The sequence below is a fragment of the Nesoenas mayeri genome, assembly GCF_963082525.1.
Source record: "Nesoenas mayeri genome assembly, chromosome: 4".
Taxonomy (NCBI): domain Eukaryota; kingdom Metazoa; phylum Chordata; class Aves; order Columbiformes; family Columbidae; genus Nesoenas; species Nesoenas mayeri.
Window position 1 is genome coordinate 64452697 of NC_137540.1, and position 18937 is coordinate 64471633.

The window sequence follows — 18937 nt, forward strand, 5'->3', positions numbered from 1 at the left end:
GTTTTTCCAAAATATGCTGCTACATGGTAATGCTGGCACCCCCTTTTGAAAACAAAATGTGTTCAGCAGCAGTAGAATATACCCTTTCAACATTTTCTTACACACAGAAAAGTTTCCCTTTACTTAGTGAACCACAGCTAAGTAAAACTATATATTAATTTGGGTTGGGAAACTTGCATGCCTAAGGCCTAGATGGAGCTGTGACTTCTACAGGTAAAGCAATATGAAACATGACAATTTTCAGTTCCCATAGATAGTTATTTAATACAGTTCAAAAACCTAAAGTAAGGCAGTCATATATGTAAACAGATACTATGAAGAAAAATTAAAAGGTAGCTACTCAAAACATGTTCAAAGGTTCAGCTGATGATATATGTAACAAATGTAATGTAATAGCAGTGAATTCTTACTCTTCTAAAGCCTGAAGCATATTGCCAGATTCTTCAAAGGACAGAATATCGATGATTTTATCATTCATAATTATATCTTCACTGAAGAGATCACCTGAATTAAATAGAGAATGCTCCAGTTTGTGATTTTGACTGAGATCATGCTGTATCTCCTAAAAAAAAAACCAAAACAAGTAAGCTTCAGATTATAAAAAAAAATTACACTGAGCATCTGATCTAATTTTATTGCAGGTAACTCTGGGGGAGAAGGTTCCTACTTGTCACCAAACCGTAAAGCTGGGAAGGGTATAAAGAGATTGTACAATTCAGATATGCATCTAAAATCAAATATACTACTTTTGTTTCAGGCTGAACTTCTTGTATGTAACTGATTCAGAACATGAATGAAGAAATTAATGGAGAAGACAGAAGACTTTACATTGACTTCAGTAGACTTGTGAAAACCTTCTAGGAGGTTATCTTCCCCTATAAAATTTATAGGTCAATTTCTAAAAGATTACTATGGTATACAAATTATATATGGCAAGATTACTGTATTACAAGGAGAACAAAATTAAAAGCTAATCCTATGAATGATGGAAGTGACTCAGTTCACAGTTCAGTGGGACTCCCTTGAGACTGAGAGCTAATAAAACCAGCACACAAAAAAACAGTACAAATATCTCATCCTAGGACCAAATTGGCCCTTTTTTAAGGCTTCACTAGCACAGCTTTTTATGTAAAACGAAACAAAGCACATGCTTTTAATTTAAAGGGATTATATTTTCAGGCATAAAAAAAAAAATAAAAAATTGTTGATAGAGTAATTTTCAGCTGCAGAAAATAAGGCTGGAAGTGATTCTGCTCTGTCCAGAGGGATGGGATATCTACCACTGTCTGAGCAAAGGAGGGGTTCATACCTCTGAGCACACCGCTACTAGGGCACTACTCCAACTACTGCAACATTCTGATTGAGGTGTCTAGCTCCCTCCCATTGAAGCTGTCCCACTTTAAATAAATTCCTAAAAAATTAGTTGAAGCAAGGGCTGAAACTTGGGCCAACCTGATGAATATTTATCAGAGACTGTATTTTCTCTCTCCAGCCCTGTATAGACTGAAACACTTTCTCCAAAACAACACAGCCTGGACAAAGAACACTGAAAATGCTCCATCCTCAAACCCAACTGTTTTGGTTAATAATTCAAGAGACTAAAGCATATCCAAGGCACTAAGACCTAAATTCAAATCTTTATTCCTGATAATCTGAAATACAATTTGGATCCAAGTCTCCTGTGCTCGAGGTAAGTGGTCTACTCCCTGGGCAACTGCTTAGAACCCACAGACACCTTTCCTCTCTCTCATTTTGGGGGGTGAAGAAGAGAGGAGGAAGGAGGAATACGAAAAAAAAAAAATGAATAGCCAAAGCGTAATCTTGCTCCAGTCTGAAGCAGTTACTGACAGTAGTTCTTTTGATCAGATTATCATTCTTATACACCCCTCTAAATCTGATTGTGCTAAGGATTAGAGGTTGTAGGGATTACATTACCTGTGAATCCAATCCATCACCTGGTGGCTTTTTAACTACCTTCAAATACTCTTTAGACAATATGGATTAGTTAGCAAGCCATATCATCAGATGTGATCAATGAAATAAATTAAATAAAGTACCATTACAGACAGTATGACTCACCTGGTTTTTATTATGGAAATTCCATTTTAATATTTGTGTTCGGTAAACAATGAAAAAACCAGCACATGTCAATACAAGGGAAACAAAAAAAGCAATGAAGAACCCCAAAGCATGGATGGCATGGCTGTAAGAGATCTGAAATTAAAAGACCATATTATTAAAATTATATTTTAAATAGATTTAAAGATCAGACTCAAAGACTATAACTCCAAGCAACATGGTACATAATTTTTAAATGGCTTCACATAACTTCAGGGTTTCTCAGCAGTGAGTTATAACTACTACATTTTTATTAATATTTTCAAACAAGTTTCTATTTCCTATAGATTTTCAAGTGAGGATAGTTCATTGTGTTCAACTAGTCCAAATCCCTGTGTAACTCCAAGCAACAGAACTCCCACAGATTATGTTTTAGGTGCTGTGAATTTGGGTGTCCTGTACTTAGTAGCCTGTTTTCCAGTGTTGCCAAACACTCCTAAGTCTCGTTGAAATTTATGGTATTTGATGTTGCTCAGAGTCTCTGAAAAATGAGTCTAATGTTGGCTACCTTCAATTAATGCCTATTTCTCAATTCAATAAAAAAAAATGTGGTGAGTAATCACCACAGGAAAATTGCACCAATATCAGTTTGGAATAAATATGTAACTGAGAGCTGACAAAACCACCCAATTTTTTTGCACCCTTGTAATTTCTGCATGAGCCAGAGTGAGAAAAGAATAACAGGAGTACCAGAACTGTGAGCCAGCTAACAACTTTGTAGGCCTTTCACTTTAGCTCTTAATTTAATCTTCAAATTGAATTGCATTAAAAATTAATTTTTATTTCATGCTTCATGTAGCAAAGTTAATTCAGTGTTTGTTTAATTCTTCGAGATCTCTGGATGAAAAGCATAGCACAGCCATTAGTATAATGTTTCACCACAAACTAATCACTCTGCTGAGGCTAGAAAGTGTAAATAATTAACAGGCTGCTTGCAAGCTGGATTTGGTCATCTCTTCGCGCAGAAACCTGAGAGCATTACATGGAGTCAATGATAAGTCTGCATTGGAAGTGATAATCAATTGTGGTTCACAATTTGAAAAGGATTTATTCCAATTTAACAGCAGAATTTTATCCTTTTACTGCACAGTTTTTCTCTCCCTGCTGTCATTTGTCTAACTGAAAGGAACCGCTTCACATCAGACTTTGTGGTTTCCCAGGCTCAAGTCCTCAAAGCTGCTGGAGATGCTCACCGCTTATTGATTTAAACCTGACTTCAGCTGAATTAGGTGACAATGTCATTATCAAGGAGATAATCAAGATGTTAACACAGGCTAATATTTGGCACTGGCACAGTTCCAAGAAGATCCAAAGTTTGCTTCACAGTATTGTACATGTAGAATCAACAATTGCTCTGACACGCAGAGGTAAGTTTGGTTTGGTTTATTGTTTTATTTTGGTTTTTAATGTGATTAGTCTAAAATAATTAAACTCAAAGCACTTTGAGGTTCATTAAAATTGTTTGGGACTAAGTATTTATCTGAGTAAGCCAGCCATGTGCTGAATTCCTTCTAATACATTTCAATATCTTTAAGTTTTAAACAGAAACATGAAAGAAAAGAGGAGCAACGCATTAATTTCCCAGTTACATGTGTCATTACCAACATACTGAAAGTTTTTTCTTGATGTAGCTTCCTACTTGGCCAATTGCTTCTGTTACACTCCCCTGTAATACGGCCAACCACTAAGGACACCCAGCACATCTATATGAGCATCAGCACCAGCTCTCTCCTCCCCTGACTCTGCATTGCCCCTAGTTCCCTGTCATGAGCTCAGTTAAAGCTGCATCACTTTGCATCAAAATAACTTCATCTTGAATTACAATTATGTAAATATTAAGTAACTCCTTTTCCTAACCTAGTGTTTACTCCCTTCACAGATCAAAAAGTTTTAGCCCATATCCCTTGAACAGTCACAGAGCTAACAAACATTTGTGTGTGACTTGGAAAAAATACAATTCCTATTAAGTCAACCTGCTGTCCCCAGCTTCTCCAGTTGCACTAGGTGGCCAAGACAGAATCACAGAAGGGTTCTCCTTGAGCTCTGCCACACCAAGGCTCTGCCTGAGGTCCCACTGCTTTCAAGAAACAGGAGATGCAGTAGACAATACTTAGGAAAAAAAATGCTGCTTTGAACCACTTCATCATTTTGTCTGAATTCACTCGCATTTGTCTAATTTCCAAGCACTCTGTGAAATGTAGGGATCTCTTCAGGCTTCTGGGGAAAGCAGGAATCTGGTGAGCCTATGGGTTCAGTGAAGATGAAATTAAGCTGGTTAAGTTCTGATGGAGAAAAGGCACTGGCTAGGGAACAATCCTGTGTTTTCTAAGTAAAAGGCAGGACCTAAGACGGGACAGACACTCTACACCTGGGCAGGGAGTTCTGTCAGAGGTTAAGCTCTGATGATGAAAAAGGGACAGAGAATTATCTGTGAGAAAATGTGTTCTGGAAGGGCAGTTCATGTCCCTGGGTGGCTGCAAACCCAAGCAGGAGGACACAGCAGGCACCTAATGGCATCAGAAAACATTACAGCAGATTCTGTGGGGCAGGTGCCAGAGCCCCCACACAAGCCACAGTGTGAGACCAGTGTTGGCACTGCAGGCCAGCCTTCAAACCACTGACACATCAGTGAGCCTCAAAACCCATATCCTGAGCTAACTTCTAAAGCCATCTCAATAGCAAGAAGAGGCATTACAGGACCAAGTTTTTCCAGTAACTGCTGCGCTCCCAACCGATTTGAAGGATGCTGAGGGAAGCAAGCCTGGTAAAAATCAGATCCAAATAATTATTATCATTCATCCCATGCAATGTGCTCAGATGGGAGAACTTCTTTTCATTCTTTTCACTACAGCTACCTCCTCAGCATCAAACCCACCCAGCCAAGGGCAGAGACACACGGTACTCACAGCCTCTGTAGTGCTGTGCAAGGCATCTGGCACGGACACTCAGCAACACTCATATTTTTTTCATAACCCACAAAACTACCTTGTCACAGGCAACCAAACAGAGGGTTTGTAAAACTTTAAAGAACAGCAGAGTGTGCAAACAAAGCACATGAAAACCAATGGGACCAGCTCAGTATAGCACTGCCATGACTACGTAATTAACTCTTTTCTGTCCCCAAAGTCAACATTTAGTCACACATGAGTGTTGGCTTCATCATGCCCATGAACAGGTTGAAATAATGATTTTTAATAAATAAAATTTGATATTGAGAGCATTTATGCCAGCTGAAGATATGGCTGCAATACAATACATCACACCTTTTTCAGCTGATTGTAATTTCCTTGCACAAACTGATTCCATTCTGTTAATTCTGGAACAACTTATGTTTGGTCACAGCCCAAAGGCAAATTTTATAAATGTGAAACATGATGTGTTCCATAATTCCTTTATTTTTCAAAAATTAACAGTATTCTCCACATACCCTTACCACACATTTTAATTACAAAACCTCTTCACTTAGTAATTTCAAATGCAGCTGAGCCAATTTTACCTAGCTATGGAATAGTCCCCAGGACCTTGTTGAGGTCTAACTATCAAGTTCAGGTTGGAAAAAAAAAAAGCAAAAAACAACACTATAAAGGTTTTACATATAAAGGAATTTTCACAGTGGGCTGAGATCAATGTAGCATACAGTCTTAGCTTAGGCATTGCCAGCTGCTGCTGATCAATTCACTCTGAACTCTACAGAAAACCATTCATGAAACTATTTTCCTAACCCAGTCAGCTACTGCATGGCTTATATGTTTAAGACCAAGAGTTTCCAAAAAGACGCATTTATTTTAATTCTAAGCATAATTCTTAGCTATGCAAATGTCCAATCCTTTTAAATCTTACTAGATCTTTATCCAGCAACAATAAGCCCTCTAGGTGATGCATAGTTTTACTTTATATTATGTGTAATTCTGGCTTTAATTTTAACAGAATGATAATTGATCTTCAATTATGAGAAAGTCGAGTCTAGACTTATATCTTTTACACTAATAGAAGCTAGGAGGGCAAGAGATCCCCAGCAAAAAGAGAATACTGGAACAAGAGCCTCCTGTGTCAAACTTCCAAATAGACTACTGATTTTAAAGGAGGAACAGAACTCACGGGACAGGTCTATGGAAGAAATGAGTGGTCAAGGCCTCAGGACCTCCACACGTAAGACCCATCCACATGAACTTGAGATTTCAGATGATGCAACCATGGCAAAAATGTTCTGGAGTCAAACAAACTATTTTCTTTATCCTGACCACAAATACAGTGTTCTTGCCAATCAAGCCACAGCTTCTTCAAAAAAGACCCCTTGCAACACAGCAGCCTGCCAAGGTAATGAAGGGGGAGAAAAATGAAACTGATGGATGCAGTGGGGAGTTCTCTAATTAAAAATTATCTAGAATAACAGTTTGCTACAATCAATGTAATTGTGAAGGTTTATTTGGCCTCTTAGAAACCATGTTAATTCAGACGACAAGAACAGAAAGATATGACTTTGAAAGGACAACTGGTCAAAAAACTAAAGCAAATATAAACTATGCCTCTCTTACTGTAGTTTTATTTCTCAGGCTCCCCACCCAGCCATTTTTTGATTTGTGTATCAGCATGATACAGAAACCTTTTCTCAGCAGGTGGAGGGTAACTCCACCCTTTTGGAAAAGGCAAAAGCTTTCTCATGGTGAATGCACAGGAGCGGGTGAACATATTCCTCCTTAGAATTCTCTCTGCCTGGACAATTCTTCAAATGAGAAAGCATGGCTAGGAATATAATGGAAGTTTGTAGGTTTTCCATATTAAATATTGCTGCTTTAAGACAACAAAGACTTCCCAACTTGACTCCTGTTTTTTCCCTCGTAAAACTAGAGAAGGCAGAACTTGTGTATGATTAATAGCCAGTAGAGGAGTGATCAGATATAAGCACATAAGTACATCCTTAGCTCCTTGGTTTTTGTTTAGATTGTCCATAAATTTAAGCAGGAGAGTCAACAGAATACCAAATTATAGAACCTACCTTGGTTTTTCCTTCTTCAGTTATGGTGAGCGATGCTGTCAGTGATATGAGATCTGTTTTATTCTGAGAGAGAGACAAAAATACTACATGTATTAAAAAGAGCAGAATCTACTGGCAAATAGCCCAGAGTTTCTAGAAAAGCTTCTCCTTAGAAGATAAGCTATACCTCTCACTAAGCTTAAAGCTGAAATTAATCGTAAAAACACAGTGTACTTAGTGGTAATGCTAACAGACATGGAAGCAGCTGCTCTGTGGAATACACTCCTCTTCTAATCACACAGATGCCTATTCTGGTGCTCACAGAATTACATTTTTCTGTGCCTATAAAATCTAGGTTGACTAAAAATGCACAGACCAGGAGCAAAAGTCAGTGCATATATCTCTACTGTTATGATTCCCTGCTTTTTGAAGTCTTGCCCTCTGCCACTCTAGTACCACTCTCATGCACACTGAACACTTTTTCCTCTAAAACAAAGGAGATATAGCAAGTTGAAGTGAAAATACATCTGCATGTTCTATTTACATGCAATTACAAAAACCACATGAAAAATATCAAGCCATATTTAAGAATTAGAAAATTTTATGTTGGAAGAAACCACTTGTCTTGCCTCCTACTCAAAGCTGGGCTAAGTCCAGCATTAGACCAGCCTTCTCTGAGCCTGGTAGAACTGAGTTCTCAAAAATTATGGAGGATGAAGATTCCTCAGCTTCTCTGAAAAACCTCTTTCAAAACTTCATAACTTTCATAACAAAAAAGCATCTTCCTTATGAGCAAGCAGGTTTTTCTCTGCTGCAACTTGTTGTTTTTTTTTTTTGTCTTAACAAATTATTTTCTGATAAAAATACAGCAAAACTTTTAATCTCTCACAGACTACAAGAATACACACATAAGTTAATGGAATACTATGATTTCCAGGGTACAAAGACAAATTGGAGAGAAATAAAAAAATAGAGAGAAAAGCTACAAGACAACATACAAATATACTTCACCTATTTAAGGAAGCCTAGGACTTCCTAAGCCATGAAGAATAGCTCATGTACTTATAAATTCACATTAAACAATCAGAGAGCCAAAGAACCTCATTTCATTATACACAGGCCTCATGGCTTAGGCAGACAAGAACCACCTTGGAGACTTTTTTTATTAACAAAAATTGTGAGGAACAAAATAAAATTGTAAAGCAAATACCTGTGATGAACTCCTGAAAGTCAGCTTCGCAGGCAGTGTCAAGACCCTGCCATCCCACACTTCTTTTGTATCAAGACACGCGGAATAGTTGATTGCAAAGTATTCTCCGCCTGTTAAGAGAAAAAAAAAATCTACTGTGTAGATTAAGCACGTGACATACATCTACCAGTGCAACACTGGCCTCTGAGTAATTGTGTCCGCATTTTCTTAAACAGAACAGTAGCTACACTGACTTGAAAACAACCCAGTATGGTTGCACATCTTTTTTTACAGAAGACTGGGTGTCAGTCTCTGAAGAGTTGAGCACCCAGCTGAGCTCAGCTGCAGATGCAGATGTTTGTGAAATCTGAAAAGCAAGTTCAATACGAATAAAACATCTGAGGAGCTTTTTAGATTCCCCTTTAGACTGTGCCTCCTCACCAGCAAAAGTGCTCTCTGAGGAGCCGAGCTGTACTAAGCTGACATCACTGACTTCACAGGAACTCAGCAGAGGCAGCCAGAGCCGACCAGCACAGTCCAGAGAGGAGGGATACGGATAGATTTGCTCTTTCCCAGGAAAATCTGAAAGATCTCAGGGGCAGGCTTGGGAAAGCAGTGGATCTTCCCCCTTCCAGCTGAGCAAATGCCCCACAGCCAGAGTAGAGAGCTCCTGGCCACGAGCCCAGCAATAACCTTTGTATCTGCTGCCTCTAAAAACTCAAGCAAATTTGGCCCAGGTCCTGGAAACTGCATTAAATGATGCCTCAAGCTACTGAAAAGCATCATGTTTTGCCTGATACTAAAACTCAACATGAGATATTTAAAATATACATAATTTTTTAAAAATAAAATGGTCAGCCTACATTATAAACACTAACTACTTGGTTCTCCTCTCACTGAAACCGAAGAGAAATCCAATTGAGATTTCAGCTCAATTTTGATTCACAGTGCGCTGGAGCACTGAAACATTATTATGGCTAACATGAGGCATGAAAGTACATAGCCAAATGTAGGTACAGCCCTTCTGTCCATCCCCAGTGGCAAGACAGGGGCTGAGACCAGGACTGGCATAGTAATGACCAACCACTATGCAGAAATCTGTTCTGCTGGATTCTATTCCACTTCAGTATTCTTCATGCTGATTGTGCAACTTACATGGGCCGGTAAAGCTACATTCAGTTCCAGATTCAGTAAGTTTAATAACTGCTCCAACTTGTGTTTACTAGATTCGCTCTGCAAGATGGTTTTCCTTCCCAGCCTTGAATCTTTCTTATGAACTCTGTTGAGAGCCAGCAATTTCATGATGTTTTCAAAAAACCCAGCCTCCCAATCAGTTCCACTCCTCACACTGATGTTATCAGAAATGGAGTCTGGCTATACATTTGCAATCAGGCAGCAGCCCTGGGTCTACCTATTCCCCTTGCCTATTTGGAAATCTTTCACCAGTAAAACACAACCATAACCCTGGGCACTTCAACAATACACAGATCTTACTGAACACTTCTAAAGCTCTAAGAGAAATACCATGACTCTCAAAAGCATGCTACTAATTTTTTATCTGCTTGTGCTTAGGAAAAGTGAGATAAGGAAATCAAGAAAAATAAGATTTTATGAAGGTGAAATGATCCATCTGCTACCAAAGGAACAGACTGACTCCAAGAGTAGACAGTTTTATCTCTCTGTTACTAGCTTTGATTTTATAATTTGCTCAGTTTGAGGAAAACAGATACTGAGAAGAGCTGCCTTATTTCTGATGAATCATCTTGCATTTTGCAATTCCAACGGACTTCAATACTCCAGGAAGCCAATTTGCCTGCTTGGCTCAAGAAGGAAGACTTAACAGGTTGATTAAATGGCTTGTGCAGCAGCTTTTAAAAGTATCCAAAATGAACAAAGACTATCATGAAAGATTTTGCTTCATTTTGATAGTAGTGACTTTTACAGAGTATAGGAGGTCACTTCTGTGCCTGGGAGATCAGGAGCAGTTTAAATGTGGGAGAGAAAATGTGAGTTAATCAAATTGTAAACTGCAGCATGAAACCTTTCCCAGAGTTCTGCACCTGTATTAACTGATAATCAGAGAATTCACACCACCAAAAAATAAAAAATAAATATTAATAAATAAATGTTGTGATTTGAACAGATGCTCTTCCACATGTGCAAGCAGGGGTACTTCCTTGCAGATTGTCTTACCTTGCAAGAATCTTTTCCTGTAAATCTGTATACCTTCTGTGGTCTTATTACCACTGTTTTTTTGAACATGCAGACCAGTGATATTGTCCAGAAGGACAAGATCTGTAACGTTTGTTGAAAGCAGCATGTTGGTGTTATTAATCAGAAGTGTAATGTATGCAGTCTGAGGGTCATGTTCAACATCCACCTGAAAAAAGAAATACTAATGTTAGTGGTGCAAAATGGCTGTATGTGCATCTTAACAACAAAATTTGTAGTCTTAATTACTAATTAAAGTTCATTATATGTGTAAACTTATTTTCTGAAGGCTTTCTGGTTGATCTGCAAATGGCACTACACTCAGTCTGATCTCACACTCCCAAGGAGACTTTAATCATTGCTACGTCAAGTTGTTGCTTGGAGACAAAGGGACAGAAAGACAGAATTTGGAAACCCAGTTCATGCGGAGCCCGAAGTGAAAACAAGAACCTGAATATCCCTGTAGTACCTCATACAACACAGAACTGGATCATAACTTTAGAACCAGAGCCTGGAAAATTCTGAACTTTGAACTTCTGTACCAAGAGAATATTTCTTCTGCAAGCTGCCCTCACTGCAAACTCATTCTCTCCATGCAGTTTTGGTCTCTATTTCCCTTTTTTTTCCCAGCAACCACACTCTTCGAAGGGTGCCAGCTGCCTCAACTTGCCGTTCCAATGGGAGGGCTGATGGAGCCACCAGTGGATTTAGAGTTCATGGCTCTGCTTCCAGTTAGTGGTCAAATTCATAAACTCATCACCAGTTTCCAGCAACAAGCACTCAGATGATTTTTATTTATTTATTCCATTAGGCTGTTAATTCTTATTGAGTTATTATGCCCTCAAAATGGAATTACTTTGAGCACAGAATTGGATATTTACCTGTCACCTTCCAAATTGCTTTCCCCTATAACTCATAAGCCAATATTGTCTTAAACTTTATCAGGTCTAGAATATGCTGGCCATGGTATATCAAGTTTCTAATAATGACACCAAATTAACATTTCTTTAACTGCCAGAAGTAGGATTCAGGCCAAGCCTTTCTTGGTTTTTCTCCTCCTTTTTAGGAAATGTCTACTTTGTATTTGGACACCAGCAAATATAAACAATAAAGCAGCCCCCACAGAAATGAGTTATGAAAATACGAACTGTGATAGACTTCAGAAATCACACCACAGTTCATGGCAGCCACAGGGTTCAACATATGTAGTTATAATTTCATTGTGCACCAGTGATGTCTGCATTTCATACTAATTCAGTATAGAAACAGATGACAGTTTTAGGATATCTTACGAATCAAGGAGAAGAAACAGTTTATTGAAATTACTACTGCTTAGTTTGCATCTTTGGATTTAAGTGACAACAACTGAAGTGCATTTGAATAAACCTGTTTATATAACTATCTGTACTTGGTATATTCCTGAACTCATTACAGCAAGTCCAACCTCAATTTAATTAAACAAATCTTATGAAAGAAAAACCCCAAATATTGATTGTAACAGATTCTGCAAACTGTTTAAAAATAGGCTCAATCATATTTGTAAGGAAAGCATTATCATTTTCCTATGTTTGTGTATCATGAAATACCCCAACATTTATGAAACTTAAAATCACCAAATATTAAAAATATGATGTATTTTGCCAGATTTTCTCTCTCCTTTTCTGTGAATTGGCATGATACAGTCAACATGCCTTTCAACCTGTGCTAGAAACTTGCTTTAAAAAGCACAAACAAAATTAATTGGGAAAGAAAGGCTCAAAGCCACATAAAGAAAATCCGAAGCCACAAAGCAGAGACCCTGACCCAGTCACCAAAACAAGAAAACACACCTTGAAAGATTCAAAGTTCAAACTGTACAAGTTGTTAATACTGTATTATGCTCCACAGTAAGTGTGGATGGGCTTGTACAAACATGTGTGCACCAGCAAAAGAGGGAGCTGGAGAAACGGAGAAATAGAAAAATGTATTCCTCCCTTCATTTTCCAACACCTTTCCTCTCTTCTTCTGTGAGATGAAGGCAAAAAATGAGGATTTCGGGGTCTCTTCCTGTGCTTATAATCAGGTACAAACTTCCATTTAGGGAGAGTGGATGTAAACAGTAATTTAGGTAAATTTGTACAATAAAATATATAGAGAAAGTAGCATGTGTATGTTCACAAACAGGTGGGGGAATATGGCAGCACTGGTCCTCTCCTTCCCCTAGGCAGGAGGCTTAATGCGTACTCCCACACACTGTTCATTCTCTTTCTCCAACTGATTTTGCACTTTCTTTTCATTTTGTTTCATTTACTAAAATTCTCAATTCAGTGACTAAACAAAGCAACCCTTCAGAGGTATCCCAACCATACCACCTACCTCCTACCACAGTCTTCCTCGGGTGGTAAAAAGGCCACATCTGTTGCATTTCTGATTAATACTGAATACAAGTTTTGCATTCTTTGTTTTTGACTGGCCACCAGTTTCAAGCTAAATCACAAAGGCATTGGAAAAACTTGTATTTTTTTCCTGATAGCACCGGAGAAAGCAGCAGATGAGAATCAAGCAGTAAGGAACCTCTTGGGTTTGACCTTTTCTAGAAAGAACCTACTCCATACACTGCTGCCATTGGGATTGGCTCCTTTTATGTCCCTGAAGATGTTCTTCTTGCTTTTGGAGCTACAGGAACCAAACCCAATGGCAGCCACTGATGACACATAAGTGTGCACTCAAACGTGTGTCATCATCCCCTGCAAGTGATGTCACTTCAGGTGCCTGGGAGAGTGGAGTGAAAGAACCACGGCAAGAGCAAGAACATGTGAGGAGAAGAGTGAGAAGGAAGGAATTGACATGGAAGTGAAAGGGATGGAGGAACTGTGGGAATAAGTTAGAACAACTAGAAACAGGAAAGGAGGAAAAAATGAAGGATGCTTGTATCATAGATGATCTGCAATGCAACAATACTTAGGAGACTGAGAAATGAGACAAGTAAATGTGTTAAAAGCCAAACAGACAAAATTGAAGATTCACTCCAGCTCTGCTAAAGGTCATTGTCCTTCAGAAGTGCTACCAGAGATAAGTTCATATCATATTATGGAATCAAGCTCTTAAAGGACCACATTTCAGGAAAGAAGGAAGGGACTGGGTGCCAGAAGCACAGGTAAAATTTAAACGCCCCAGTTTCAATAAGGGTATTTCTGTGATAAGGCGTTGGAAAAATCCTGACTCCAAGAAGTAAACATATGTCATCTCCATGCTCTGAGGAGCCACTCGTGGCAGAAGGAGGAAAATGTGCAAAATTCAGTTTTTTGCATTTAAAACAGCTAAAAGCCACCATATGGCCAGTCTGTCTCTTAGCAGGAAAGCATCTGTTCAGATGAATTAGGATTGAAGTAGATTACAAGGTAGGTAAAGGAAAATAAAATGTGAACTGCATTTGAAGGTGAAATACAATCACATACAACTGCACAGTTTTTAGTAATTTAAAACTAAGAGCACTGCAAAATTATTTTATGATGATCCTACCATCTACAACAGACAAACTTAGATCTTGTTTATCAGGATTTCACAATTTTTAATGAGGCTGTGTGAGGCTGTGCTATGAATAGCAGAAAAAACATGTAACTGTCTCAAACTCACTTTCTGAGAAGCTCTGATGTAAAAATTGGGAATTTACAGCCAGAAAAGCAGAATATCCTGTGTTACTGCTTCTCACGTCTGAAATTCTCACTATACGACCTCATTAATTATGATATGCAGCCATTTCAACAACAACATTACAGGTAATCAGTGCCATGACATGAGATGCATATTCATTCTTCACTATGCAAATGATCTGGTTACGGAGTCCTCTGCCCTCCTATGCAGCATTTCAGTGGCTGCATTCTGATGTGTCTTAAAATTAGATGCACTTTCTCTCTCCAAGGGACAGGTAAGATGAACTGTCTCTAATCATAAAATTTCAGACTCGCTTCATCCAGTGTAAAAACAAACAAACAAACAACAACAAAACAAACAAAACCAACCAACAAACAAAAAAAAAACGCAAAGAAACAAGCAAAAAACCCACAACCAACCAAACAAAAAAAAAACACCTAGGGAAAAAAAGAAAAGAAAAAATAATAGTCTAGGTAAATCTATCAACCTATGTCACATAAAGTAAAAATAAAATGGAAGGTTTAAAATTTCCTTATAGTAGGGTGGTCTTTGCTCCCATAAGCATTTTACACAAGTCAAATGAAACCTTTTTTTTCAATAAATACTGTGCTATAGTTGAGTCCCACTGAATACGCAGACTGTGACACATTGGCAATGTGATAGGATGCCCAAGGATATGGTGGGCAACACGGGGCTCAGTGCCCCATCCTTCAAAAGGAGTCCGTACTTGACACAGGTAGGGCACCCATGACTGAGCCAGAACAGTATCTCAGAAGGTTTCTCTAACCCTCTATCTCTGCCCAACCTTATGGCCAATTCCTAGAGTTCACAGGGCTTTGCCCATTCCTAGTTTTACAAATTCATACTGAGGTATTTACTTTGACTACAGTCCAAAATCCCCTTAAGTCTGAGAGAAGATTTCACTGCCTGCCTTCAGTTTTGAATCAAGATTGCAAAACTGTGCTTCTTACAGACGGTGTGACCATCTTAACACCAAAATGGACATCCTCACAAATACTCAGCATGGACACAATTCTGTTTCTAATTTTAAAGGGCATTTGGGTACAAACTTCCTATCCAATTAGCAAAACAAATGTAAGAAAACTTACCACACCACATTTCTGAAGGGTTATTCCAAATCCAGAAGAAAATGATGTATTGGACACATCTTCAGGCTGTGGAGGAAGGCGGAAAGTCTACATAGTGCATGAAAATGTCTTAATTCACAAACTGCAGCATAAGTTATACTATGCAAACAATGAAACAAGAAAAAAAAATTAGAGGTATTAGTCACCTTCACATGTAAGAGTTTTGTTATCACAATAGTTAATCCTTTTTTCTAGTGCAAATTTGTATGAACTATTTATTCCCACAATTGTAAGTATCTTAATTGATATATTCATCCTTTGGCCATCACAATTCCCTAACAAAATACACCATGCATGAAGTCTATCAAACTATACAGACGCATTTCATTACTAAGCGTCTAGCAGAATTTACGCAGCAATGACACAGCTGTATCTGTCACAACAATTATTTGGAAGTCTCACAACTAGTTGGTGTTGCTGAAGCCACATCAAGGGAGCATAATCACCTGAGACAGAATTAGAAATGTACTAACTGGATAGTAAATTCCCAACAATGTTCACTTTTGATATAATTGCTACAATCCTTACAAATATTACAAGTAGCAAACCATCTTCTACTGACCAGCTGATGGTTAAGAGAAGACTCTCGTTTGAACAAAATCTTCTTTGTCCATGAGGGGACCGAAGCAAACAGCGAATGGCTCCACTGATCATCCGAGGCTGCAGAAGTCAGGAGCTGGTGAGGGGCTTCAGGTGCTTGAATGACCAGAGGTGAGGACATTGCTGAAACCAAGGCAACACTGCATTAGAGCCAACACCACCTCCAACAGCAGCTCCTTAGCGCACATCAGCCCCAGCAGATTCCAGCCAAGGACGGGGCTTGTGGTACCCGGTCCTCTGTGTGCAGTCAGTGACCAGTGTGCTCTCCCGCAAAGTGCTTAAAATATATACAGGCAGCATAAACATGAGGCCAGACAGGAAACAGAGAAACAGAGATGGGATTTGTTCCACTAAACCCAGCAGGAGTTAGAATAATGCTGTTTCGTACCTAGGGAACTCACATATACCCCACAGAAAACTCCTTGCCATATAAATACTAAAGCACCTAATACATTAATTAAAAGCTTCCAGCTTTAAATCAACTGGAATATTTTCAACACAAAGAAACTTTCAGCAAAGTGTAAATAATGTAAGCACTCTACAATGTGAGTGGTTTCAGTGTTAAGGGTGTTCTGTGTCAAAGAAACAGTGTGCCAATTAACCATTAACCATTAACCACATCAATACAGGACAAAAATACTTCTCAGTTGAGTAAGGGTCTCAGATCTATTTCAGCTGAATTGCGCTACCCAGGAAATCAAATGCTTCACAATTTAGTAATTAGCAATGCAAATGCTAGCTTATATTCTTATATTTTTATGAAAGAGTAGGCCATGATATCACAAAAAATTACAAGAACAACTTTGAAATTATATCACTTTCATTTATTAAAGTAAAAGCACCTATGACATTAATAAAAGGAGCTTATACTGAAAATCAATAATTTAATACATTAAATTGTCAAGAGGCAAAGCTGCAGAATGCAGCAAAATACATCATGAAAATTTCTAAATGATAGTTGACTGACTGTGTTTCAAGAAGATACTTTTTTCATTCTTTGCATAATAGTTCTCATTTATTACTTATTTTTAAATCCCATATTTTAATCGTTAGCAATATATATTTGTATGAACAAAAACTTATTGAAAAGCAAAGATTTTTGGCAAATGAAATTTTTCTAGAAAGTTTTCATTTTAAAAAACTTATTATACATTAATGAAATACGAATAGCTAAAGATCCTAAAATCTCAATATCAGAAGCAGTATCTTTTTGAAAACATACTGCTTTGTTGGAAGAACAATATAGAGAAATACTGCTAACTGTGAATAGAAAAGACATGCACAGAGCATTCAGAATTGGACCCTTAAAAGGAGGTCCTGTAAAGAGGCTTAAAACACCGATGGACATGAATCACCTAAAAGATTTCTGCTAACATAGTGAATGAGATGCAGACCTGCTGCTTACAGAACCCAGATGGACATGTGCACCGTGGGGAGCTTCACTGTCTTCCCATGCTGGAATTGCATGCTTTTTATTTGTGAGTGGTTTATATTGGACAAAAATTGTTGCTATATGGGCCAGAAAAAGCTAGTTGTTTGCATTTTATAATCAGTTTTAATTCACTCTGTAAGTTTTACTCAAACCACTGTTAAACAATGTAACAGATTCATTCGGGGACTGTAAAAATAACAAGGTAAACTTAGTGAGAACAGTAATATGTATAATTACAACACCAAGTGTCTGCAGATCTTTGGGGTTGGAATTTTTTCAGGGTAAACATATTTCTGTTTCAAGACTAAGCGACATCCCAGATCACCCAGGATGACACCAGTGCTGAACTCTAAGTGCAGCACAGACCTGCTGGCTGCCAGTCTGAGCCCACCTGGCCATGGCACTCCCCAGCAGACCCAAGTGTCATTCTATATCCCACCTCCAATGGCTCTGAACCTAAGTTCTGACTACTGAATTAAGCCTCTTTGCAGTTTTGTACAGATATATCCAAACATGAAAAAAAATTTCATTTTATACTTTCTGTGTCTCTCATATAGTAATGCAATTGAACCCCATTCCTATGGAGGTGAAGCACCAATTCTCCTTTTTCTTTTCTTGCCAGACTACAGGAGATGCACTTTCCTTTATAGTGAACAGGAACACTGATTGAAGACATGGAGATTCTTTGCAGGGCTTCGTAAGACTAAGAAGTCAAAATGGCAAAGTGTATGGGCTGGGTTGAGCAACCACTGCCTTGAAGGGAGGTCAGCCAAGAAGGAAGGGCTAATTTCTTCATAAAATATCTTTTGTTCTTCTGCTCTATGCAGAATGACATCTCCATCAGCACACCCAGCTGCACTTTTCATGTGACAGCAAATCCTGATACTCCCCTCTGGAGAGTATCAAGTTCACAGAAACCAATTTAATTAACTGATCATGTTCTTCGACTCTGAATAAATCTCTGTATTACTAATTACACAGATGAATCTGTTTTCAAGTTGTGCTCCGTCAACACTTGCAATCCCGAGATAATGCACCCAGCTCCCAGCAGAAGTCTCCAGGCACATTATTCGGCTGCTCCATCATCAGTAATTGGAGGTTGGGGATTTTGCAGGTTCTTGACATTATGTTAAGTAGCCTCAATGTTTAGAATGATTACAAGGATACTTCTGCAAATTCATTTGTATCTTCCTGGCACTCATAGAAAGGTTTTGCTTAAATAGATTCAGTGTGACGCATGTCCATACAGCAACATTTGTTGCTGCCGCCTTTCTCCAGATTTTCTCTCATCCTTTCTATTAATTTTTAACAATATAGGCTGTTTTATAATACCCTGGTTTTCCTTTACAGTAAGGCAGCACTTTTCTATCTCATTATTTTTGTAGTATTGACTGTCAGTTAACTAAAATAACCTTTTCCTCATCCACATATATCTAACTGTCACTAGAACATTACGCAGCTCAGTCCACTTGACCTACAAGAACATAACTGCTTTATCACACGACTGGCTGCATACTCTTAACATCAAAACAAAACAATTGTTTTTATCAATTCACCTGCTGTCTCTTTTGAGGTAAGGTTTCAGATGCATTGTAGATGGCTGATGATTGCTTGCAAAGCTTGATGCTGAA

At 38.3% G+C, this 18937-nt stretch overlaps 1 protein-coding gene across 1 annotated transcript in view; it reads right to left on the reverse strand.

Annotated features, from left to right (window-relative positions):
- EVC2 (EvC ciliary complex subunit 2) overlaps positions 1 to 18937 on the reverse strand; it is a gene marked incomplete at both ends in the record, with an annotated part of 72691 nt that overhangs the window by 46956 nt on the left and 6798 nt on the right. The window contains 7 exon segments of the mRNA XM_080344133.1: positions 411 to 562; positions 2080 to 2214; positions 7115 to 7177; positions 8304 to 8413; positions 10476 to 10662; positions 15236 to 15301; positions 15837 to 15997. Of these exon segments, the coding sequence (XP_080200259.1) occupies positions 411 to 562; positions 2080 to 2214; positions 7115 to 7177; positions 8304 to 8413; positions 10476 to 10662; positions 15236 to 15301; positions 15837 to 15997 (874 nt within the window).